Here is a 25,768-nt window from a genome sequence, read left to right on the forward strand (position 1 = left end):
AGATGGAATAAATATAGATCTATAAAAAAGATATAATGATCATATTCAAATAATAATAATAATAATAATAATAATAATAAGCCTCTTTTCAGGCTCACTTCACTTGATTTCTCTTTTTTAAAACAACCTCCAGCTAAAGTCAGTTTCTGTTCCGGTGAGCGCCGGCGTGCCGTTAACACTGATGACACCGTTTCATTTTCCAGCCCCGACACACGCGGCTCACACACACTTTCCTATCAGAGTCCTGGAGCTTATCGGCCCAAAGGAAACAGAGCCACGCGTGATCCTCTCGTGACATCATTACTATCATCACCATTACAGGGGACGCGTTTAATGTCCTCACGCATGACGGTGTCCATTCCCCAGCAGAGAGCGAGTTCAGAGTGGACAAGACGCCGACGCGCTTGTCCCATGATTCATCACGTGTAGTGTTGTTGTAATAAAGGAAACGCTTGGTGCTGAAATTAGTCCACATGACAGGAGCTGTGCTGATCCTCCTGCAGGGGGCAGAAATCCTCACCTGCAGCTGTTCAGGTTTCTGCTCAACCTTAAAAATCTCAAATAAAAAAAAACAAAGCAGGCGTCGGCGTTTGAGGATATAAGAACAGCCTGAGACGTCATGAGTGGTTGAGTGGATGGATAGAAGGGAGCTCGATACCACGGCTCCACTCCACGATCACTACTGCACTGTGATCGCACTGTGTGTGTGTGTGTGTGTGTGTGTGTGTGTGTGTGTGTGTGTGTGTGTGTGTGTGTGTGTGTGTGTGTGTGTGTGTGTGTGTGTGTGTGTGGCTGACAGATTGACCTGCTGTGTGTGGATGTATTGAACATGCAGAGCTCAGTCGGGGCTCGGAGGCTGCCGATCGATCGACGAGGATCTGCAGCAGAGAGGCTCTTTGTTTCTTTGCTGACTTTGCTGTGCACACACACGCACACGCACACACACACACACACACACACACACACACACACACACACACACACACACACACACACAGCTGGATACAATACAACTGCACCACTCCTCATTCGGTTCCTTTTTCACAAGGCCTCGTTTTAGACTCGTCTACAAACATACATGACTCTGGTTTTTCTCTGACGGAGGAATTTCAGTCCGTTTCTGACAAATTCTGTTTATATACGAGTAAACTGCATCAACAGACTTGTTCAGGAGGAAACATTATTGTAATTGGATTGGATTTTACTTTCTGTTGATGCCACGAGGATGTTCTGTTAATGCATGGAATGAAATTACAGCTTTGTTTCTTCCTCTTTGTGTCTTTACTGTCGCTCAGCAAAAATATCTCCAGTAGTAAAAATCATTTCTTAATTGATTGTATTTTCTGCTGCTGTAACAAAAGGAAGTCGGAGGCTGACGGGAAGGTTTTTGCTTCACTCAGTGGAAAACACACGACTGTAAGTTTGGAATCATTTGGTGTGAGAGTCTCGTGCTGTTATTTCACACTTACAAATCAAACACAACTCTAAACTCACTGTAGGAGTGAGAGTGAAAGATTGTTTGTCTCTGTATGTCCAGGTTAAACCCGCCCTCTGCCCAATGTCCGCTGGGGTTTGCCTCCAACCCTGAAAAGATATGTGGTGCAGATGATGGATGAGTGGATGGAGGAAATCCTCATCATTATTTCCAGCAGAGCAGGAACTCTCAGTCAAGTCCAGCTTTTCTGTGACGCCGCTGTGAACCTTTACTTCCTGTTTGAAAAGCAGGCGCAGTTTCACGGGCAGATGTGTTTTGAGTCGGCACATGTTTGGAGAGAAGAAGACAAACAGAGTCCAGACATTTAATAATTTATCTCCGAGGCTCGACCGGTCCATCGCCTGTGGGAGATCACCGGCTCGTTGACTCCACCCACACGCAGATGGTGGAGATACCGTCTCTCCGGACGCCGCCTCCAATTAAACCCCCCGGCAGCCATATTTAACAGCAAACACTGCGGCCGGCGCTCCCAGATGGTCTCAAAATGCCTCTGTTGCCAAATTTGGCAAGAATGAGTCTTTCAGCTCGACTCCCACGAGACAGAAAATATCAGTCTGTTCATCGGGGGAGGAGTTAATTCAGAGAATGAAATCCTCCATGTGGTCTTTATTAGAGAAGTTAATATTCAACGAGGGGGGCGGCGGCAAATAGAGACACAGAGGAAGATTACAAGCTTGGACCTCAGCACTGATTTGTTTGTGGAGGGCAGATAAAGATTCAGCTGTAATTGATTTTTGTTTGACTTTCACTCGCAGCAGACGAGAAGTCGGAAATCAAAGCTTAAAAAAAAAAAACACTCACCGCCTCCGTCTCCTGAACCGGAGCCGGGATCTGTGAAGACACAAGAGACAACCATCACTTCTACTGTTATTAACACACACACACACACACACACACACTACACACACTACGCACACACACACATGCAAGAAGCATGAAGTATATCAATCAATTACTTAATCAACCAATCAATCAATAGGTGAAGAGAGGTTAGGATGCAGTTAGCTTAGCTTAGCATAAAGAGAGGCAGCAACATTCAAAAACACACCTACCAATTTAAACATGCTGGTTTTCTGACTCTGTTATGACATGAGCAGATTTTGAATCCTTCATGAGTCAAATCAACACAAACAGGTAATAACGTCCCAGTCGTCCCAGTCGTCCCACTCGTGCACTGCAGCAGGTCCCATTGGCTCAGAGCTGCAGCTCCATTAGGAAATGGACTCTTGCAGGAGAAATGTTGGCGTGGCAACCTTGAATTAAGAGATGGACGCTGTGTTTGTGGCGTCTGGCAGCTGCTGCTGCTGCTGCTGCATTAAGAGATGGACACAGCTTTGTCCAATTAAATTTCACCTTTAGCTGCGGCACTTCTTTACAAAGTCATCGTGAGGTTTTTTATTTTTTTGTGTGGAAAAGGAGGCAGCACTGAGTGTGTGTGTGTGTGTGTGTGTGTGTGTGTGTGTTTCTCAGGGGCAGATCCAGGAAGTACTTTGTCTCTTTCTTTAACATTTTTACTGATTTCTCAGAGAATAATTCATGGGTCTTGATTCAAATAAAAAGGGTTCACAGGACTGGTTTTTATGAGTGAGTGTAATTTGGTGCAGATCTAAACAAAAATCAGGATCTAGTGAATTTTATTGTGGTTGAGAGATGAAATCTACTGAGTGACGTTCTCGTTAGTTTCATGAATTCTATTCTTCTTGTTTTGTTCATTGTCACATGAACCATTCTCTCTCTCTCTCTCTCCCCCTCTCCCTCTCTCTCTCTCTCTCTCTCTCTCTCTCTCTCTTCCCCCCCCCCCCCCACCGGGGGTGATGTGGCGGTTCAGACCTCTGCTGACCTGTGATCACATCCCAGGGAGGAGGCTCCGCCCTCCCGTCTCCTGTGACTGTCTTTCTACGTTTCCTCCTCCGCTGCTGCTGCTCAGGGATACGGACTCGAGTATTCGTGCCGTCGCCTCGGCTCACAGCCGCCGAACGCTCCAATTACAGGAAGCATAAATCTCAGGGAGAGGAAATTGCAGGAGGACGGGAGCGAGGGAAGCGGAGGGCATATCGCAGCGCCTGATCCCCGGTGTAACGGGTAATAAGAGCAGATCGCCAGGCAGGGTCTCCAGGGAAATCAGACCTCCTCCCCTGCAGATGGAGTTGACCGCCACTACCGACACCACTGCTCTGGTGTTACTAGACGTTTCTCAGAGTGGGATGTAGTTGTGATGTAGCAAAAATATGTTAACAGCTTCCAACTTAGTTTGTGTTTGTCTCTTTTCTCGCGTGCACGTCACCTCCATGAAGACATGCTCTTCCCATCTTGATGTGGACGAAGTTGTCTGCACCGAGCCCTGATCTCAACCCCACCCAGCACCTGTGGTCCCCTCGGAAACCTCTGCAGGACTCTGGAGGGTCCTCACACCCAGGCTTGGGAACCCCCCCCCCCCCGCTCTGGGAAGACGTTAACGGCTCTCATCCGTGGCCCCAAATTATGGTCCATTACAATAAATGAAAAGATGTGATACAACCCTGCAAACCTCTGACCTCAATCAACCAATCAGTGTTAATTCAGGTCTCCTCTGTGTTTCCTGGCAGACTCACCGGGGGAGCAGGGGCCATCGGACACCCGGGAGATGAGTCTCTGCTGTTTGCAGGACGCCTGTCGCCTGTAGCACTCGTTCTGGTAGGTGTCGCCGTTGGAGCCACACACAGGGATGTAGTTTTTGTGGCACTGGAAATCAAACACAATCGAATGTTAATTAAGTGTCGCGCCGTCCACAGGACGCTGGACCAACTCCAAACCTGGTGCTGGTGACTCCCAGCGGGCGGCCGAGGGCGGCGGAAGGACAAGGACGTCAGAAAGAGCTCACCACCTCAACACTTTGACCAAAACATCACTACTCAACTAACTAAAGTAAATAACAGAGTCAATCAGTTGAACCTTTAGTCCGAGTGGACGTTTGTGTTGTATTTGAAGTGTCGGATTTAAAAACATAAACTGAGGCGTTCAAAGACCAAAACAAAGACCAACTGGAACTCGTCCGAGATCAGAGGTCAGAGGTCAAGACTTCAGCGGCTCTTTTCTGACCAAAGTCACAAAGACTTCAGAGCTCAGAGGTAGAACTTCAGCGAGAGGAGCCACAGAGATGAATGTCAGACGCCCGGATGAAAACAAGCTGTCAGTTATATAACATGTGTGATGTGTTTGAATCAATGAGCGTGTGAAGCGCCTCGTTCAGCAGCGAGAGGAGGATCTGGAGCTTCGTTCATTCTGCATGAAGGCTGAGAGCAACTGACCCGACTCTGCTACAAACTGCAGCAGCTGCCAAGGACACATATCAGCCTTCACCAATCCATATTCTATTAACTCACAGCCATCAATCATTTAGCAGCGGTGCCCTGCAGGGAGGACCTCAGTGACCTCTGCTACAAACACTCTCACTCTGCTGCTTTACAAACTGTACGAATGAAATCCACTGCAGTGACGCCCGCGGCTTCTCGAGAATTCACCAGTGACAAACCACGGCAGCGATCAACCGGGGCATCCAGATTACGGAGCACGTGGGGACAGATCCTGAGCTCAGAGCGAGTTCTGGGAGCGAGTGGAGACGAGAGCAGAGTGTGGTCGAGCAGCAGGACGTCCTCTCGCTTGTTATCTTCAAAGACGCCAGCGCTCTGTTTTGGCAGTTTGTCTCCATCACATCCAAACTCCAGCTGAGACGAGAGAAGGTTTTTCATGGATGTGAAGAAACGAAGCATCGTCGTGTCGAGTCTACGTTCGTCAGCATTAAAGCGTCTTTCACACTAGACAAAAAAGGATCCTCCTTCGGATCCATGGACAAAACATCACTGGAGGACAGACCAGGACAAAATGAACAGTTGTTCTTATCGTCAGTGCTTTGAGTTGGCATTAATAATATACATCATCATCATCATCCTCATCCTCATCATCCTGCAGCAGGATTGGTTTTGATTCTCCAGGTATCAGCAGACAGGATGTCAAACAGATGCTGCCCCAATTCTGCATCATGCTTTGTTTCTTTTATACCAAATCTAAATTAATACTTTTAACACAGCTCCGAAGCCTGAACAGTTTCTTCTATCTTTAAAAAAAACACAAAATGAGAACATTCTTGTGATTTCTGAGAACTTCCCCTCACAGCTCATGTTGGTGAAGATTCTCAGCCCTTCAGAAAACAGCAGAGGAGAAACTCCTCCTCAAGTTGCCTCAGAAAACTTCTTCTCAAGTTTAGTTGACCGTTCACATTCTGGTCAGACTTTTTACACATGCCTCTAATCTGGGAGAACATCGGGCTCGGACAGAAAATCAAACCCTGACTCGCTAACTGGAGCCTTTCCCAGCTACTGAGCTCCTCCCTTTGTGACATCACAGCGCCCAGCTCCCTGGACCTGTGGTTGAAGACTGGCTTTGGCTGACTGCAGCGTCGAGGTGGAAATCCTCAGCCATGATGTCGACTGTTTATTTAGCTCAAACTATGTTTGATATCATACAAAAAGCACAAGAGCGACATGATAACATGTTTACAAATTAGATTTTCACTGAACCACAGTTGTTGTTCTGGTTCTTTCACTTCTTCCTCTGCTCTTTGCTGGTTCGCTGGTTCATGACAGATTCATTCACCTCATAACAGGAATCACACAAACTGAGCCAGTCTCCTCCGTTCAAGAACTCAAATTACAAGCATGTGAATGAATAAACAGCCGCTGCACCACAAATAATAGTCTTAATTAGCTGCTTTCAGACCTGCACTGACCTCCAGAGATCCTCCGGACTTTCTCTGCCTGACCCCTGGTATAAAGTCTGGAGGAGGTGATCTAAGAAGGAGCCGCACACGAAGAAGACACCAACAAAGACGTCAACAGAGTTTGTGGTGATTAGAGCCGACGCCAGTGTGGATGTGATGTGATGAAGAAGATGTGATGGAGAATCTCCTGCTGCTTCATGTGTGAAAGACCCAATTCTCCGAACATCCACCAGAGGTCATGTGTGAAAAACAGCTGTAGAGGCGATCGCTGCACATATGAAGAAATATTTCACACTCAACAGTCGTCAGTCTGAACAGGACTTTGTCAGGATCCTGGAGAACGATGGAGGAGTCACCTGAACCTTCATAGCACAGACTGGGTTTTTACTTTATGTTAATCCGCCACAGAAAATAGTCCCCTGAAAAACAACAGTGAGCATTGGTTCCATTTATATAACTGAGAATCAAAAGGGAAACTAAATAGTTGTGAGGTGTCTTTAAAGGTTCACATCTTCAGTGGGGACCAGTGGGTTCAGAGCTGAGAGCCACAGACGGAGGCTGGAGAGAGATTCTCAGTTTCACCAGCGAAGAAGAAATAATGAAAAAGCATACCTGGAACTGGCAGACACATTTGAGCTGAGCTCCGTCGTCTCTGCAGACGCCTCCGAACCGACAGGAGGCGTCATCGCACACCCTCAGGTCGCTCTTCTTCTCCGACAGGTCTGCAACACAAACAGAGGGAGGACGTTTTCATGACTTGGGTCTTATTTGTGTGACAGATACAAGTGAGTCCGGCTGCAGTGATTAGACAGTGTCATGGACATCGTGTCCACTTCCTCCCATCAACATTAAATATCTGGGATACAGGCGCCACCATCTTTAATCTGCAGACGTCGTTTGGAGCCAGAGTCTACGCAGGACTGATGTTGGAGCCCTCAGTGCGCTGGAGGTTTAGATTTTCCTGGAACAGAACCTGGACGTTCTGCCAGGCAGGAACCATGTCGGGACCGGGCCAGCAGACCAGCAGCTGATGGGAGGAGGGTTTTAACCTGAAACCTGCTGCTGATCCTGAGACAGTACTTTAGTTTCATTAGCGATCAGCGTCACTACACACACACAGACCCACACACACACACACACACACACACACACAGACCCACACACACAGACCCACACACACACAGCTGGCACCTTGTGGGGGGGGGGGGGTCATGTCTTGTCTGATAATAACAGACCTCAGCGACTCAGAAATGTGCAAATAGCGACTTAAATTATCCACATTTCCTCTGAGATAAAAGACAGATTTCTGTGTTTCGAAGCTGAGTGGACTTTGAAGAGCTGCATAATGACCTGTCATTACTGTTTGAGAACCTCCTCCGCTCCTAAAAATGTCCACCGCTGGCCTCAGTAACAACCGGGCACAAAAAAACAACCTGAAGCCGAGCAGCTGGAGGTGGGGGGGGGGTGAAACCAGGACGGAGACGCAGCAAACAGAGGAAACTAACCTTCAGATTTGAGGAGCGAGGAAATTAAACACAAATTAACGACGTCAGGAAAAAGTAGGAGCTAAACACCACAACTTAAAGTGATAAAGAAACGTTTAACCCTTCGAAGCCTCGGCTTTTAGACGAAGTGACGAAGTATTGACGACATTTAGGGGAAACTCAACTCGACTTCTCCAGCTAATTCATCCAAACATTGTGTACACACGTTAGAGAGCAGCTCAGGGCCCAGAGGCCTCCTGTGTGTGTGTGTGTGTGTGTGTGTGTGTGTGTGTGTGTGTGTGTGTGACAGGGAGGTGAGTGGGTTCTGTTTCCTGGTTGCAGGTTTCAGAAAGCCCAGTTTCTTAGAGCCAGACAGTTTTATGCTGAACAACAAGCAGCCTTCAGCTGGCGACAAACACAAATGCAAATGAAATTGTGTGTGTGTGTTTGGACCAAAGGAAACGAACCACAGTGTGTTTCCAGTCTGAAATGTGTGCGTGTGTATGTTGTGTGTGTGTGTGTGTGATGCTGGCTGTTGCTGATATATCTTTGTGGATCTGTGTGTGTGTGTGTTGTGTGTGTGTGTGATGCTGGCTGTTGCTGATATATCTTTGTGGATCTGTGTGTGTGTGTGTGTGTGTGTGTGTGTTGTGTTGTGGCTCCTCGCCCTCATACATTTTACAACAGAAACACAGATTTGAAATGCACATAATTTGGTCTTTTGGATCAGAGCAGAACTAAAGAAGCTGACGGCGCGAGGCAGCAGCCACCCCCCCCCCCCCCCAGGCACATCCACCCCCCAGATCCCATGAGCCCGGTGCGGTCGTCATGGCCACCTCAGCACCGCTCCATCCACCCTCCCCATCACTGGCTCGTTATCTAAACCCCTCCTTCCTCGTCCGTCCACTGCAGTTCTGCCTCTGGACGTTCATACGTCATCTGTCTGCTGCTGCGAGGCCTTCGACACTCTCCACATCCTTTAACCGCTGCAGCCGCTGTCTGTGCTGCAGCGGAGTGTGTGTCTGTGTGCGTGTGTGGACAGATTATTTCACCACAGCATCACAACTTCAAGAGACTCAATACTAGACTGTAAATAAAGACGTCCCGCCCACACACGCTCCCGACCAATCAGGAGTCAGTCTCAGCTGTCAATCATGACGTCTCAGCCTGTTTTTATTTCATCAAATAACTGATTCAAACCAAACTGATGAGAAACATCAGAGAGATGAGAAACATAAACATCTTTACAAACATTTATTTAACGTCTACTTTGGTCCATGTCCCATCTGCTAACATGGAGGAGGAGGAGTTTATAACCTATACTGCAGCCAGACACCAGGGGGCGCTCCAGGTGGGGGGGTCTTCAGGGTCTATGCTTACAGGCTATGGGTCTAATCCTGGAGTCCTGACACACTACACACACTACACACACAAACTAGCACACGCACCCACACTACACATACACACACACTACACACACAATAAATACACACTAGCACACACACACCACACACACACACACTATACATACACACACTATACATACATACACACACACACACACACAACACACACTAGCACACACACACACACACACACACACACTATACATACACACACTATACATACATACACACACACACACACACACACACAACACACACTAGCACACACACACACTACACACACACACACACACACCACACACACACACACTAGCACTCTCTTCAGCAGAGACATGGAGCAGCAGAGGGAGGCGGCGTGACATTAGTGTAAAATACCAGCGTCACTGATGCATGATGGGACTTCAGGTCCCCTCCACGCTCAGAGACAGACATGTCCATGTGTCATTCGGAGGCCTAGAGGACTGGAGAGCAGGGTGTGATGGCGTCCTGTGTGGTGACGCTTCAGAGCTGAAGGTTGAAGTTACTAACTGAAGCTGTGAGGAGCGTTCAGACGCCATCACCGTCCGTCAACACAATGACAACATTTTCCTGTCGTCTCACACCTGCTGCACACAAGTGGGTCATCGTCCTGACGGTGGCAGGAACGATGCTGATTGGAGGCTGATCTGAAGCGATCATCAGATCCTGAAGCGTGAGAGGTTCACAGACGTGGTCTTAATGTCACCACGCCTCCCTGAGTTTAAAATGTCAATCAAGTCATAGTTTGACAGAAACAGCGAGAGAGCGAGCGCCGTCGTCACTAACCGGATGTTAGTAATATACTGAAAAACGGTGTCCTACAGCATAGAGAGGACTTGTGTCTCGTACCAGGTGGACAGTACAAGAGGACATGTTTGTTTTCATTCTGAAGTCACGTTTGATCACGAGTCTCAGGAATCGTTCAAACGCCAAGTGTGTGTTCTCACGTCAGGGCTGGATCGTGCGGTGTGTGTAGAAGAATCGGTTTTATCTGTGGTCATGTTAAGATCCTCTCACGAGCCGCAGACATTAAGGTCACTGGTGTCTCCTGGTGGTGGAGCAGCCGCTGGGCGTCCTGCTGCGGCAACTAATTACAACAGAGCCTGACAGAACACGGGACCGTTCACACCTGCTCAACATTCACAGTCCGCAGGGGGAGAGCCACAACACACACACACACACAGACACACACACACAGACACACACACACACACACAGACACACACACACAGACACACGCACACACACACACACACACACACCCCTCAGGGTTTTATCTCTTTTCTTTTTCTGTCATCAGGAGTTATCAAGGTATATTCATTCATCACATATTACTTTCTTACTATACTTGTGTAAAATGTCATAAAAGCTCATTTAAATCCAGAAAACAAGAACCACTTAGATTTGCAAACGCAGAACGAATAGATGTTCTCAGTCTTCCTCCACCACTGTTGCATTATGGGATGTCTGTAGGCTAACCAGTGTTCAGTGTGTTTACAGTGAGCCTGTCAGTCAGACGAGTTTCTGAAGACGTCTGCAACACGTTCTGCCGCCACAGAGGAAATAAATTCATGCCGAGTGAAGACGAGTTCACGGCGTCGGAAGAAAATCTGTCAAACAAACGAGAATCAGCGTCTGAGGATGAAAAAGAGTCGGACCGGAGATATGGACAAGCTGCAGGAACGCAGGTTTCACTTTCATCATATTTAGATAGATAGATAGATAGATGTACTTTATTGATCCCAATTTGGGAAGTTATTGTGTTACAGCAGCATGTCAAGGGCAAATTCACAAAGAGCAAAGGAAAAGTTTAAATACAAAAGATGACGAAAGAGACAAGCGTAAAAATTGCAGTATTTGAAGCATGACTAAAATAAATATATATTTCTATAAGATGTTCAAAAAATTAAATAATATAAATTCACAGTTATTGCAGGAACTAATCCGAGGGTTTTGGTGTGGATAGAAGCTACAAGAGGTGAGAGTTATAGTCTTATTGCTTGTTTCTGACTCATGACACTCATGAGGTCACTGTGGCCTTTGACCAATGACATTTAATACGAATCCAAATCTGAAGATCAAAGATGTCATGTTCATGTTTTTTGTCTGTGTCGCTCATGTCTCAAGAACTGTCCATTGAATATTAATAAACTTTGAATGAACGGCTCTTTGTGCTAAATTACTGCAGGTCAGTGTTTCGGTTTGAGAGAAGAAGCAGGATCCAGACCAGACCTCTGGAGTCTGGTTCCACGTCTCCACAGACGTTAGGTTTTCTGCTGCAGATCATTTTGAATAAAGCAGAAGCTCTGTTGTGTTTTTCTAAACAACACGTCACTGCTGCTGGTGTTATAAGACCCCCCCCCCCGAGCACTAGTGGCTGAGACGTGGGGACGGATGTGTGGTCTGTTGAGTCTGATGAAGACTAAACGCTGTGCGCCGCTCGACTCCCGCTGTTCCTGGATCTGTATTAAACGTCCTGACCGCAGCAGCTGGATGAGTTTCTGTGTGAAGAGCTTTTCTCTGTTCTCCTCTGCTGCTTGAATAAAACATGAAACACTCAGCGCCTCCTGCCCCTCCTCCTCCTCCTCCTCCTCCTCCTCCCTGTTGCTATGGGCAACAAAGCAACGCTGACGTCCTTCCTTTGCATTTTTAGATTCTTTGTTTTAGTTTTCCTTCAGATGTCAGCTCCAGCAGCAGCATGAGGCGCAGTTTAATAAAAGTGTGACGAGTCTTTATTTTAAGAATCTCTGTGATGAATCTTCAGGGATCTGAGTTACAAAAATATCCTTTGTGATTCGGTTTTTCCGTCAACAACCATCAATATTTATAATATCTATAATCCACCTGACTGAAGTGTCTCAGCAGCTGATTTACATCGACATCACTGACATGAGGCGGCTGATCCACGTACCTGAAACAACTGAGCAGTGGTTTCTAGAGGTTCAAAGTGTCCTGAAGTTTAGGAAAGGTGTCCCACAAGGCTCAATCCTCGGTCCTCCTCTTCACGACAGATATTGAATCAACAATATGAAACTTTTCTACCTTAAACCAGCAGCTTGATGAAAGTGAGTCTGATGTGTGAGTGTGAACATCAGAAAGTTTCCTCCTTCTCTCCCTGAGCGTCTGTTCTCTGTGACTCTGCTGAGTGGGTTCCATCTCCTGTGAGAAGAACTGACTGAGAGTCAGCTTCAACTGTCACAACCAGCTCCAGGTGAAGAGTGAAGCTGAACTGAGATCAGTTAAAAACACTCTGAAGTTATTAACAACCAGAGTTAATTTAGGAACACACTGGTCAGAAACGCTCAACGTCCGGCTGCTGATTCGTCGATGTAGGAGGAGGGAAACCCCAGGAAGGATGTAAACGACACAGGATCTACACAGCGTGCGATTGGACAGAAACACTGAATGTAAACAGAAGACAACTCCACGTGATGGATGGTGACGCTGGTCCCACTCATCAGATGCATCATGTCGCCACAGGCCTCAAAACAAAGTGCAGAGAATTGATTTGGTTTTGTTCTCTTGCAGCCAAACACAATCTCAGGATTCAGCTCCAGTGAATCTTCTGAATATGTCGCAGGACTAAAAATGACATTTTACAACATTTCAATTGTTGATGTTCGATAAATGAAATGTTGTACATACATAAACATGTGAGGAAGATAAAGAAAGGAAGTTAAATAAAGTCTGACAGCAGCAGACAAGATGAGTTTTCAGGGAACTGAACCTTCAACCCTGACAGTGACGCTGAGCAGATGCTGCAGAAGGACCTGCTGTCTAATTACCACCCTGCCTTCCTCCTCCTCCTCCCCCTCCTCCCCCCCTCCTCCTCTGTAACTGCAGCTCATTTGTCCAGTTTTGTGTTTAGTCTTTTTTCCCTGGAAGGCAGATGGAGCTGCCCGGCGGACTCTCGGCTCGTTTGGCTTCATCAGCTGTTGCTGCAGACTGATCTTCACCTGGGAAGCAGCGAGTGCAGCGCAGACAGAGCGGCTTTGATGTTTTATTCATGTCGAACAGATCACAGCGACACAGAGACTCCTTCCAGGTTCATTCTGGAGTCTGACGCCGAGGCAGAGCAGGAAGTAATTGACCTCCAGGGAAGTGGCTGTAACACAGGCCCTGCTGCCAGTGTGGTTGGTTACTAACAAGACAATTAAGATCCTCATCAACTGCAACACAGTTTACAGCTTACAGATAAAAAAATGATTTCTCACACACCTGGAAACCTCAACAACTGTTCTCTGCTATGGCAAGAATCAAAGTGCACGAGAGACTGAGGATGAACAACCTGACGGTCTCATGTTCACCCTCCTGTGAAGATTCCTTGGTAGAGTCGAGCTAAATCAAATCGTCCCTTCTGGAGCCACACATTGGAACCTCAGGTTGTTTCTTTGCTGCTGGCCTCACATGACACCACGAGGCAACAAACTAGATAACGTTTTCTCAATATGGACACGTTGTACCTGGTTAGAACAGGAAGAATCTCGGCTAAACGCCATGACAACCATTTTCACCGAAACCAAACACAATTCAAACACCAAGCATCTAAATCAGCACGTCGACCAAACACACAAACTCTACACGTCCACAAAGTACCGACGATCATTCTGCTTCAGGCCAAAAACACAAACTCCACAGAATCAGTATCGTTCTGATCTGTCTGCGACCAACACTCACTGAACAGGAGCTAAAATACAGTTCACATCACAGAGCGACTGACAGACGTTACGCCTGGTGAAGTCCAGCACCGAGCTGCAGAGCGCCACCTGCTGTTCTCCACTAAAACCTCCCTAACTTTGCTCACGTTGTATTATGGATCGCTAAAGGTTTTTGGCTACGCCCACGTGATTTCATAGGATATGAATATGACATATTTACTCAAAGTTTTTTACATTTCTGCAGTAACAGTTGAGAGCTAAATCTCTCTTTTGTCTTCCCGATGAAACAGAACTGAACAGAAAGTGTGAATAGCTGTGAAATCAAATCGCCTTTCAATCAATATTCGGGCGGGAAGTTTTAATGTCTGCAGTGCTGTTAACACGGTGACGGCTCAGGTTAGGAGAGGATGAAGACGAGACAGAAAATAAAGACAATCTGAGACCTGGATCCTGAAACTGCACAAAACCAAGACGGCGCTCTGCTCAGACGCCACGTAACGGCTGCGTCTCTAAACGTGTCGTGAGGCTGAATCCCCTCTTTGTTGGCCCGTTGTGTTTCAGGCCACGTCGGGAGCAGCGGGGTGCTGTGACAGATTTCGGGTTGTTTGTGAGCTCGTGGCATCGGCGTCCACGAGGCTCGTAAACAGTCCCAACATGCAGAGAGGCCGTGAAACAGCCTGTGAGAATCGGCTGGAGGACAAAAGCCCCTCTCAGTCTCCGCTTGGCTCGTCTGAGTGCAGACTCTCTGAAGAGCTTTCCACAGCGAAGGAAGCACTTCAGCACAAAAACAAAGCAGATTTATTGCAGGGAAATCACACAGATCAGTGCACAACCTACAGAGGGAAAACTCTGGGCCCTAAAAGTTAAGAGCTGTGAGTTAAACCCTGTTTTTATCTTTGACATTTGTGTGGCAGCAGCCGTTCAATATATTTACATCCACTAATCACTCTTTCTGCATGCAAGTGGGTTTCACAGAATAAAGTGGAAACCAGCAGCGACGCATGAGGAAAACATGGAGAACAAAAATCCTTTGAATGTTAAATATTTGCTCAGAAACGCAGCTTTCACCATCGAACCTGCTCAATTCAATCACCTGAAAACTCAGTCAACAAAACGACGCCTTCGCACAGATTTACACACTGCCCCTCCCCCCCGCCTCGTTGCAGCACTGAATGGATTCAGCCGAAGAGTCGCCGATGCGAGACTAATCAGGTCCCATTCCAATTCTGGGCACAGCAGAGGACACCAGGCCCCCGGTCCACGAGCTCACACAGTAAACCAGCAGGTGATTTGCACTTGATGCATTTTAATTGGTGCACAAAGAGGTCCGGGGCTGTGTGCGTCGTGTGCAGTGAAATGCATCACCCCCTCTGAGGTGTCAGCAGCCTTCCACTCTGCTGTGCATTCAGACAAGCACCAGCCTTGACCCCGGCTGGAGCTGACGACTCTTTGTCCGTCCACGGTCACTGGGCGGGGAAGCTAACCCTGAGTGTTGCGGTGGCTAATGGCTCCACAACCAACCCTGCAGAGAATATGAGCTCCTGAGGTTCACAGTGACAAAGGCCGAGGAGGATAGAAGAATCCCTGCAGACACGTAAACCGACAAACCACCGAGAGGATGATGGACGACGGCCGCAGAATTAAAAGGCAGCTCTGCTGAATTATATAGCGCCTCCGGCATGAAAATATTGGTTCAATCAATTTCTGCAGGATAAATAAATGTATGAACCGGCCTGTGTGGGTTATTTTGTCATGGAGAATTCATCACCATCAGCTAGAAGCTGCTCTTCATCCTCCAGCTAATAACAAGACTGACGGGACATAAAGACACAGTTGAGTCTTCAGGGCAGACGGCAGCGCAGGGTTCCACACAGCCGCTCCTCAGCTTCTGCAACTAAACTTTATGGTTTACTTTGTCTGCTGGGTTTAGGTTGTAATAATATTGTAAAATCATAAAAATGATTTTGGTCACAAACGACTTAGAAAACAAACATAAAACTGGAATATTTGTCCAACATGAGGATTCCTGGTGCTGCAGCCAAAGTTCATTGTTCAATGTGGAAGAGAAGACGTGACCTTTGTCAGAGAAAGTGAGTGTTTTAATGAACGGATTATATTATATAAAAGGGTAATTAAGCTGATTCTCTTCTTGGTTTAAGGGATTTAGGGATAAAAAACGATTATGACTGAATGACCAAAGTTAAAACCACCCCTGAGTTAAGTAACGTTAATTAAAAATGAATGCTCTCTGAAGTTTTTAATGGGATAGTTAATAGATTATATTTAATGAAGGGATTTCTAATTGGATTTCATCATTACTTCACTGGTTTTATAAGAGAAAAAACAAAGGAAGGTTAAGAATCTAACAGTAAAACCACTTTTGAATTTGCAGCTTGACTTTGATAATAATGTGTTTTTTATAGGTTAAGATGAAAACAGGAATATTGAGCACAAACAAGATTGGACTGATTATTATTATTGAATATAAGGTTATTTTAAAGGGTTTCTTCATGTTTTAGGAGGTTGAAAACATTATAATTCAATATAACCAGACTTAAAGACACTGTGTCATTGACTTGTTAATATGTTTCAGGGGGAAATTGATACAGTAATTCATAGATTCAAATATAATTATGTATTTTCATCTTTGTACATCTTCTACAGCTGCGTTCTCACAAAGTGTCAAAGGAACAGTCAATATATTAATATAAAGACATTTTAAGAAATTCCAATGGTTTTCTGCATCAATTCATGATCTTCAAGAAGTGACTTTAATGTTACTTCACTTTTATGGGATTTTCTTCAGTTAAAAAACCTTTACCCAGAACCCCACAGTGAACAGAGTGGTATCTACTAATTAATCTATTCATTTATTCCCATATAAGATGAAAATAAACTCGTTATTCTCTTTGAATTAGGAGTTTATAGTTAAGATATTTAATTGCTTTCCTCATGTGGTTGAATTCTCAGTTTGGAAACAGCTTTTTGATGCTCACAGTCAGCTGACGCTGATGAATCCACATGTTTTGGGCTTGAGTCTTTGTCTTAAGGAAACTTGGAGCTCCTCACGCTGTCGGATTTTAGCTTTAAAAGAAAAACAGGAATGTTCTCAGCAGCAGAGGAGCCAACGCGGTAAACACAGAGCAGAATGTTTGAGGCTGAAGAACTCACAAGTTTTCCACTGATTCAAACACAGCACGGCGGAAACGGGAGGCTGGCGAGGTGCCGGGCCGCTCCTGTTACCATGGCGTTCACCACAATGCCGAGATTTAAATAAACCAGTAAGAGAGAGAATGAACACGTGAATCCCCACAGACTGTCATTAGATGCACGACAGCTCAAACCTGCAGAGAATAACTGAACATTGGGGTTCAGACGACAGCCAGTGTCTGATGAAGCCACTGAACATGAACAGCAGAGTCTGGGAGCAGCTGCTGAACGTAGTGACGCATTTAACAGCTAAAGAATCTGACGTTCCCCTCGGGAGGTGGTGGAGACCAAACACAGAGATAAAAGAGAGGAAACGCAGGATGCAACGCCACCAGGTGGACAGATTTAACCAACTGCATTCATACAGACTGAGCCAATGTGGTTGATACCTGCAGAATGATGCACAACCCTTTTGGCAGCAGTGGATTTAGACTTTTAGTCACATCACTTTCTGCACTTCAGTCCCGGAGCTTCTGTTGTGTGTATTTTGTGTTCGTCACTACACTGTGTGGACAGTTGCCTCAGCTCCACCAAGACAAACGACTGCACTGTCACTTCTCCAGAGATATAAAGTGATCCTGGCTCCCTGCAGCTCAGAAACACAGTCTGCTGTTCGATCATCCGGTCGTGGAAACCAAAACTAAATCAGCTTTTATTTAGCATTTTGATGAGCCCTTGTTTTTAATGCAGCCTGTGTTTCACAGCGAGGAATCGGTCTTGGTGAAAGCAGCAGCAGCAGCGAGGAGGCCGAGTCGCTCGAAATCTGACAAATGAGGCCTCTGCAATTTCACTCCCTTCATAAAGCTGCCATTCAGCCTAATCTACAGAGCAATCCACGCCTTCAGTATTGCCTCGCATAATTGACGGCCCACATATTAAGCCAGTGTCATAGAAATCATTTTTATTTTCTCAGCTCAGGTGGAGTTTGTCACCAAATCTTAATTGTGCCTTTAGTTAGACACCCAAAGGTCCAGGAAGATAAAGACGTGTCAGAGTGCGAAGCAGAGAAAGTCCAGAGAAAGTCCGAATGAGTGGATGTGAGAACTCAACAGGAGATCCTCCGCAGGATCCACCACGATGCAAACATTTAAAATAAAGTCCCCTACAGGAAGTGAAGTGCCACGTTCCTCCACCCTGAAATAATATGAAGGAGCGAGAGCGAGATCAAAGAGGTGGAGGAATCAAACGCTCGCTGCTCCAAACGTCCACACCTGCGGTTCGACGGTGTCCAGACTTACATTTCATGTGGTGTCGGCTGACGGAGATTAGCTCCCGTTTGAAGTGCAAACATCAGTGGTTCATGGCGACTGAGATCCGGCGCTGGAGGGTGACGGAGAGAAGAATAACGTGGTGTAGGCTCTGTGTGCACCTGAGGAGAAGACTCACCTGAGGACCTGCAGGAGAAGACTCACCTGAGGACCTGCAGGAGAAGACTCACCTGAGGACCTGCAGGAGAAGACTCACCTGAGGACCTGCAGGAGAAGACTCACCTGAGGACCTGCAGGAGAAGGATCACCTGAGGACCTGCAGGAGAAGGATCACCCTCTGCTAACACACGTGTAGAGGCTGCTGCTGGATTAGATCTCCCATGAACATGCTGACTTCAGAATCTATGAAAAGCAGCTTTGTGGTTTTTGGTCGACTGTTTCTCACGACGTGTTGATCCCAAGAGATTTTATTTATTTATAACTTTTTCCTACACAAGCTACTGAAACCACAGATCTGTGAAACAAACTAAAGTGGAGAAACTCATCCTGCTCTTAAGGAAGTGGGGATGAAAATGCCTGACGTTAAATTTTATTTGACGATAAAAATGAAAAGGGAATCTTTACACCTTGTTTGTTTCAGAGCTTCAGAACCATGGTTCTGTTCCAGAGTGAAAACACTTTGTTGGATAGTTTGGACTTTTGGACCAATCACAGGAAGTAGAGACAGAATTAAACAATAGAAGAAGAAGAAGAAGAAGAAGAAGAAGCTGCAGTCTTCACCTCCGACGATATAATGTTTGAACCACGAGGACGTTGCTGCATTTGAACTAGTGGAGTACTGTAGTACTGAGGAGTACTGTAGTACTGTAGAGTACTGTAGTACTGTGGAGTACTGTAGTACTGTAATACTGAGGGGTACTGCCCCTGAAGGTGCTGAAGCTGATAGTTATACCATCATGATGTTACCATGGCAACCAAATGAAGCTTTGTTTCTCCATTCAAACGAGAGACTACTACCCCCCCTCCCCCCAACTGAGAACACGCCCACGTCAGATGCCTCTACAAACCAATCAGAGTCAAGTATAGGTAGACTCCGCCCACATAGGTGCTGACGACAGGACGTTCAGGAGTGAAGTGTCTCTGATTATGTCTTCAATGTAATATTCTGTAAATTTCTCACTTTCATGCTCACGCAGGTGAATCTGACCTCACACACAACAGCAGTCTCCAGCCTGTGGTGACAGACAGCTGTGGATTCACCTGAGCAGCACCTTGACTTTACAACCTTTTATCCTCCAGGTTTAATTAAACTCCAGGAGCCACCGCCGATTTACAGAGTCCACATCCAGCCCGTTGACAAACAGCTTTCATTGCCTCCTGAAAGACAATTAAAAGCGTCCGTCACCCTGTCGCGCTGCAGATAATTGGTTTGCCCTAAACTCCGCCGGCAAAACTGATCGGTGGATAATTCCTTCTCAGCTGGAGAGCAGCGACGCTCAGAGAAAGTGAAAAGACATGAGAAGAAAACAACAAGGAAAGGTTGGTCCAGTGTTCAGAAGAGTAATCTGTCCTGCACACTTGGTTCTGGCATTTCAGTTTCAAACGGTTGGTCACAGTGTTTCTCAGTCGAGAGCACCTCCACCTCATCAGAGCTTTTTAAACCAATCACAACAACCACAGCTAAATCCATCTGTCGCTCCTTCAGAAACAGACATGTTGAAAAAGGTTTGGTAAAAATCTGTTTGCTTGATTTGTGTTTGTGATTCATGAAGATTTTATAAACACGACTTGACGCTGAAATGTTTGAATATCTTCCAACAGTCTGCAGCTCTGTGAGCCACTGCAGAGGTCATGTTTCACTATCCAGCATCTTCACTGGTTCAGCCTTTGTTGCACTAAAACACTGCAGCCGATCTCAGAGGTGAACATCATCCTGCTGCCTCCATCCTCATGTTTGCTCAGAGGCACCGAGGCAGAAGAATAGACACTCCATTCGTTTACCCTCTGATTTCCCAGCAGCCCGAGGGTCCTTCTCAAGAGTTCGCTGACGAATTATCTGTGAGGCGTCGATATATCAGCCAATCCTGGTCAGGTTGAGCAGTATTATTTACACTTAAGAGTTTCACCTCCCACAGCAGCTCCTGATCCTCGACTTGCCACGACCCCCCCCCCTTTGAGCGCTCTGCCTGCTCCTCACTATTCTCCACCATCCCTTCGACGGCGCAGAGCTGATGTGCTCGGGACGAGAGCTCCTGCTAAATGGCCTGAGTGTAACTTGTAAACAGCGTCGACAGAACATCAATATTCATCTGCAGCTCTGTTAACGTCACCGCTCCTCCTGAAGTTTTAATCACGCTCGGTACAGACGCCAGTTTCCTTCCACCGGGCGTCACGGTGGGAGTTGAGGAGGTTGACGAACCTGGACGAACCCCAGAGCGTCCTCGAGACTCTGTGAGAGCACCCCCAGGAGGCGGGAGACAGCACAGCAGAGGACTTCACTTATCTTGGTTGAATAAGCTCCGTCCCGACTGTCCCAGAATCTAATCTGACTCTTCGACTGCTTGAAGAAACTTTACATTCACACATTTTCAGGCGACTTCTCAGTAAAAATAGCACCAGAGCAGAGTTTTGCTTATGACTTCTTCTCGCTTCATAGCTTCCCCCCGTACCTGTCGGGCTGTTTCCAGGCGTTCGGCCAAGTCGTTTTATGAGATTTACTACAGAACATAAAGCTGTGTAACTAAAGAAGAGCAGAGAAAATCCACTCAAGTAAAACAACATTCGTGTGACAAGAGTCCGTGGCCAGATCTCGTTGGTTTTTGCTCCAATGAACAAGTTGATTGTCCGTCATGTGACTCCTCGCTGGTATATTCCTAAAGCCGTTCTAAACAAACTTCCCTCGTGTCACTGCACACCTATTTCCCAGAGGTCATCTTCCGGTCACTATCTTAGATCACACTGATCTAGTCAGAGGTGGGTACGGTATCTTTCATGTCTTCTGCTGCAGCCACTTGGAACAGCTTCAAGAACGTTGTGTCCCAGACTGAGATCAACAGAACTCTATGGTAAAGTTGAGAAGAAGTTACTCATCCATCTGTCATAATGATAATCAACCATAATATTTAACCATCCAAGGTAGACTCACCACAAGCGAAGAGATGTTATTCTCCAGTAGAAGCCACAAGTCAGTATGGTATCAACTAGGTTCTGAGAAAAGAACTACACTACCCACAATCCTCAGGTGTTATAGCGACGGCTGTGACCTCCTTGCCTATCATGCTTGTCACTGACTGTATATAAAGACGATCAGTGACTGTATATAAAGACGATCAGTGACTGTATATAAAGACGATCAGTGACTGTATATAAAGACCATCAGTGACTGTATATAAAGACGATCAGTGACTGTATATAAAGACCATCACTGACTGTATATAAAGACCATCAGTGACTGTATATAAAGACCATCACTGACTGTATATAAAGACCATCAGTGACTGTATATAAAGACGATCAGTGACTGTATATAAAGACCATCAGTGACTGTATATAAAGACCATCAGTGACTGTATATAAAGATGATCAGTGACTGTATATAAAGATGATCAGTGACTGTATATAAAGACCATCAGTGACTGTATATAAAGAGGATCAGTGACTGTATATAAAGAGGATCAGTGACTGTATATAAAGACGATCAGTGACTGTATATAAAGACCATCAGTGACTGTATATAAAGACGATCACTGACTGTATATAAAGAGGATCAGTGACTGTATATAAAGACGATCAGTGACTGTATATAAAGACCATCAGTGAGTGTATATAAAGACGATCAGTGACTGTATATAAAGATGATCAGTGACTGTATATAAAGATGATCAGTGACTGTATATAAAGACGATCAGTGACTGTATATAAAGACCATCAGTGACTGTATATAAAGACCATCAGTGACTGTATATAAAGACCATCAGTGACTGTATATAAAGATGATCAGTGACTGTATATAAAGATGATCAGTGACTATATAAAGATGATCAGTGACTGTATATAAAGATGATCAGTGACTGTATATAAAGACCATCAGTGACTGTATATAAAGATGATCAGTGACTGTATATAAAGACGATCAGTGAGTGTATATAAAGACCATCAGTGACTGTATATAAAGATGATCAGTGACTGTATATAAAGAGGATCAGTGACTGTATATAAAGATGATCACTGACTGTATATAAAGACCATCAGTGACTGTATATAAAGACCATCAGTGACTGTATATAAAGATGATCAGTGACTATATATAAAGATGATCAGTGACTGTATATAAAGACCATCAGTGACTGTATATAAAGACCATCAGTGACTGTATATAAAGACCATCAGTGACTGTATATAAAGAGGATCAGTGACTGTATATAAAGACCATCAGTGACTGTATATAAAGACCATCAGTGACTGTATATAAAGACCATCAGTGACTGTATATAAAGATGATCAGTGACTGTATATAAAGAGGATCAGTGACTGTATATAAAGATGATCAGTGACTGTATATAAAGACGATCACTGACTGTATATAAAGACGATCAGTGAGTGTATATAAAGACCATCAGTGACTGTATATAAAGACCATCAGTGACTGTATATAAAGACCATCAGTGACTGTATATAAAGACCATCAGTGACTGTATATAAAGACCATCAGTGACTGTATATAAAGACCATCAGTGAGTGTATATAAAGACCATCAGTGACTGTATATAAAGACCATCAGTGACTGTATATAAAGACCATCAGAGCCGTCCCTCCTCCAGTTTACTGACCATCAACCCACTTGAAGCTTACAGGTGATTATCTCAGCACAGCGTACTGTGGCAGGGGGTGTGCACGGAGCGGCCGCGGGTATCAACCAGTTTGCGTTTCACTGCTGAATAAAGGAATAACTCCGAGGTGAAGGCGTGTGGAGCCGGAGGAAACGCTGCTGGTCTCAAACAGCTCAGAGTCAATGAGAGGTTCATTAATAAAACAGGAGGATTCCAGAGTGACAGCTAACACTCAATTACATGACTGATGTTTTCTAATACTGAATATTTAATAAAAGCTCTAAAGAGAGAACTGTACAGCAGCATAATGAATTCATGGATATTATATATTAATGCAGCAGGATACATGCATGATAGTTAATATAACTCCTGTCCGGATGCAGTGCAGGAGTATTAACGTGACAGTGAGCACACAATCACTATTACAGATGTTCGTTTGTTTTTAAGAGTCATTTTCTTACGTGATAAGAGCTTAAAAGAGGGGGGGGGGGGGGGGGGGGCACTGATTCAAGGTTTCTCATCTTTCTCACAACGATCCACAACACATGAGCCAGGTCCTCAGATCACATCTCTCCTGACAAGAAGAAGGGTCGTCAAACATCTGTCCAGAACCCAAACAGCTGGAGAGGACGGACGGGACACTCCACCAACACTAGTCTTTCATTGACATCATACAAGCTCTTCTGGTTCATCGTTTATTCATCTATTTATATACTGATTCCACAAATCTCTGTCTGAACTTGGAGCCATTTGCACAGGAAGTAGGTTCAATTTTACTAAACTGAACAAACAGGCAGCAGAGCGGCGGCTGGGACCCATCAGCAGATGAGAAGCTGGGACCAGTCACCACAGCACCAACACACTGGTGTACTTCATGGGGGGGGGGGGTGAAAGGCCTGGGCAGGAATCTTCTACTGGGGGGGGGGGAATGAACCAACACAAACACATTGAATGAATCTAATGTTAAAATATATATTGATTTAGAGCCGAGAGAGAGAAACAGCAGCAGAGACATGTGACGTCTGTAATTAGACTCATCGGACACCTGAGGAGGAGAAGAGGTCACCACACACAGACAGACACACACAGAGAGACACACAGAGAGACAGACACGCACACAGACACACACAGAGAGACAGACACGCACACAGACACACACACACAGAGAAACACACAGAGACACACACACACACAGAGACACACACACACAGACACACAGAGAGACACAGAGAGACAGACACGCACACAGACACACACACAGAGAAACACACAGAGACACACACACACAGACACACACACAGAGACACACACACACACACACAGACAGACACACACACAGACACACACACACACACAGAGACAGACACACACACACAGACAGACACACACACACACACACACAGAGACACAGACACACACACAGAGACAGACACACACACACAGAGACAGACACAGAGACAGACACACACACACAGAGACACACAGACACACACACACACAGAGACACACACAGACACACACACACACACACAGACACACACACACACACACACACAGAGACACACACACACAGAGACACACACACACACACACAGAGACACACACACACACACACACACAGACACAGACACACACACACACACACAGAGACACACACACACAGAGACACACAGACACACACACACACACAGAGACACACACACACACACAGACACACACACACAGAGACACACAGACACACACACACACAGACACAGACACACACACACACACAGAGACACACACACACAGAGACACACAGACACACACACAGACACACACACAGAGAGACACACACACACACACACACACACACAGAGAGACACACACACAGAGAGACACACACAGACACACACACAGACACACAGACAGAGACACACACAGAGAGACACACACAGACACACACACACAGAGAGACACACACACACACACACACACAGACACACACAGAGACACACACACAGAGACACACACGGTAGGCAGAGTCCCCCCCCTCTTACCGGTGCAGTCCTTCCCTTTGCCTCGACACTCTCCGCTCTGTGGGTAATAAGACGCCTGAGCCTGCGGCAGCTGCAGCGGCGCACAGAGCGCGCACACGGCCGCCAGGTACCGGAGCAGCCCGGCGGACACCATGATGACGGTGCTCCCACCTCCACGCGCTCGATTCACGTCAAGAAACGTGTCAACCGATCGAGAGTAATCCGGAGCGGAGCAGCCCCGGCTGCCGCCCGCACTGTGTCCGCGAAGGAGAGCACCGGAGCCCGGGGAGAGGAGGCGCAGAGGGCGCGGGGGAAGATGGAGGAATGTGCGGGGAGGACGCGTTCAGGAAGCCTCGGGGGCGGACGGGTGTGTCCTGGGCAGCGGCAGCGGCAGCATCCTCACCCTCCGTCCGTCCTCCGTCCGTCCTCCGCACCGAAGATCCGCGTCTTCTCCCGCAGGACTATCTCTGACTGGTGCACGGGTCCTCCGCCTCCTGATCCGCGGTGATGAAGAGGAGGCGCGGTGCGTAAAGAGAGAGGCACAACAAAGAGAGGGAGGGAGAGGGAGAGGGAGTGGGGAGAGAGAGAAGGGGGGGAGAGAGAGAGAGAGAGAAGGGGGGGTGAGAGAGAGAGAGAGAGAAGGGGGGGCGAGAGAGAGAGAGAGAGAGAAGGGGGGGAGAGAGAGA

General features: G+C 46.3%; 2 protein-coding genes across 2 annotated transcripts in view; both read right to left on the minus strand.

Moving 5' to 3' along the window:
- The window catches only part of tmeff1a (transmembrane protein with EGF-like and two follistatin-like domains 1a), a 33,164-nt gene extending 7,505 nt beyond the window's left edge, over positions 1-25,659 (minus strand). The window contains exons 1-4 of the mRNA XM_034614258.1: positions 25,104-25,659; positions 6,864-6,973; positions 4,087-4,216; positions 2,297-2,326 (exon numbers count right to left, since the gene is read on the minus strand). Coding sequence (XP_034470149.1) covers positions 2,297-2,326; positions 4,087-4,216; positions 6,864-6,973; positions 25,104-25,236 — 403 coding nt within the window. The 5' untranslated portion in view covers positions 25,237-25,659. The remainder of the gene's footprint in view (positions 1-2,296; positions 2,327-4,086; positions 4,217-6,863; positions 6,974-25,103) is intronic.
- The window catches only part of LOC117778384, an 8,781-nt gene continuing 8,438 nt past the window's right edge, over positions 25,426-25,768 (minus strand). The window contains exon 4 of the mRNA XM_034613887.1: positions 25,426-25,576. Within this exon, the coding sequence (XP_034469778.1) occupies positions 25,426-25,576 (151 nt within the window). The remainder of the gene's footprint in view (positions 25,577-25,768) is intronic.

Source organism: Hippoglossus hippoglossus, chromosome 17 (assembly GCF_009819705.1).
Source record: "Hippoglossus hippoglossus isolate fHipHip1 chromosome 17, fHipHip1.pri, whole genome shotgun sequence".
NCBI classification, from domain to species: domain Eukaryota; kingdom Metazoa; phylum Chordata; class Actinopteri; order Pleuronectiformes; family Pleuronectidae; genus Hippoglossus; species Hippoglossus hippoglossus.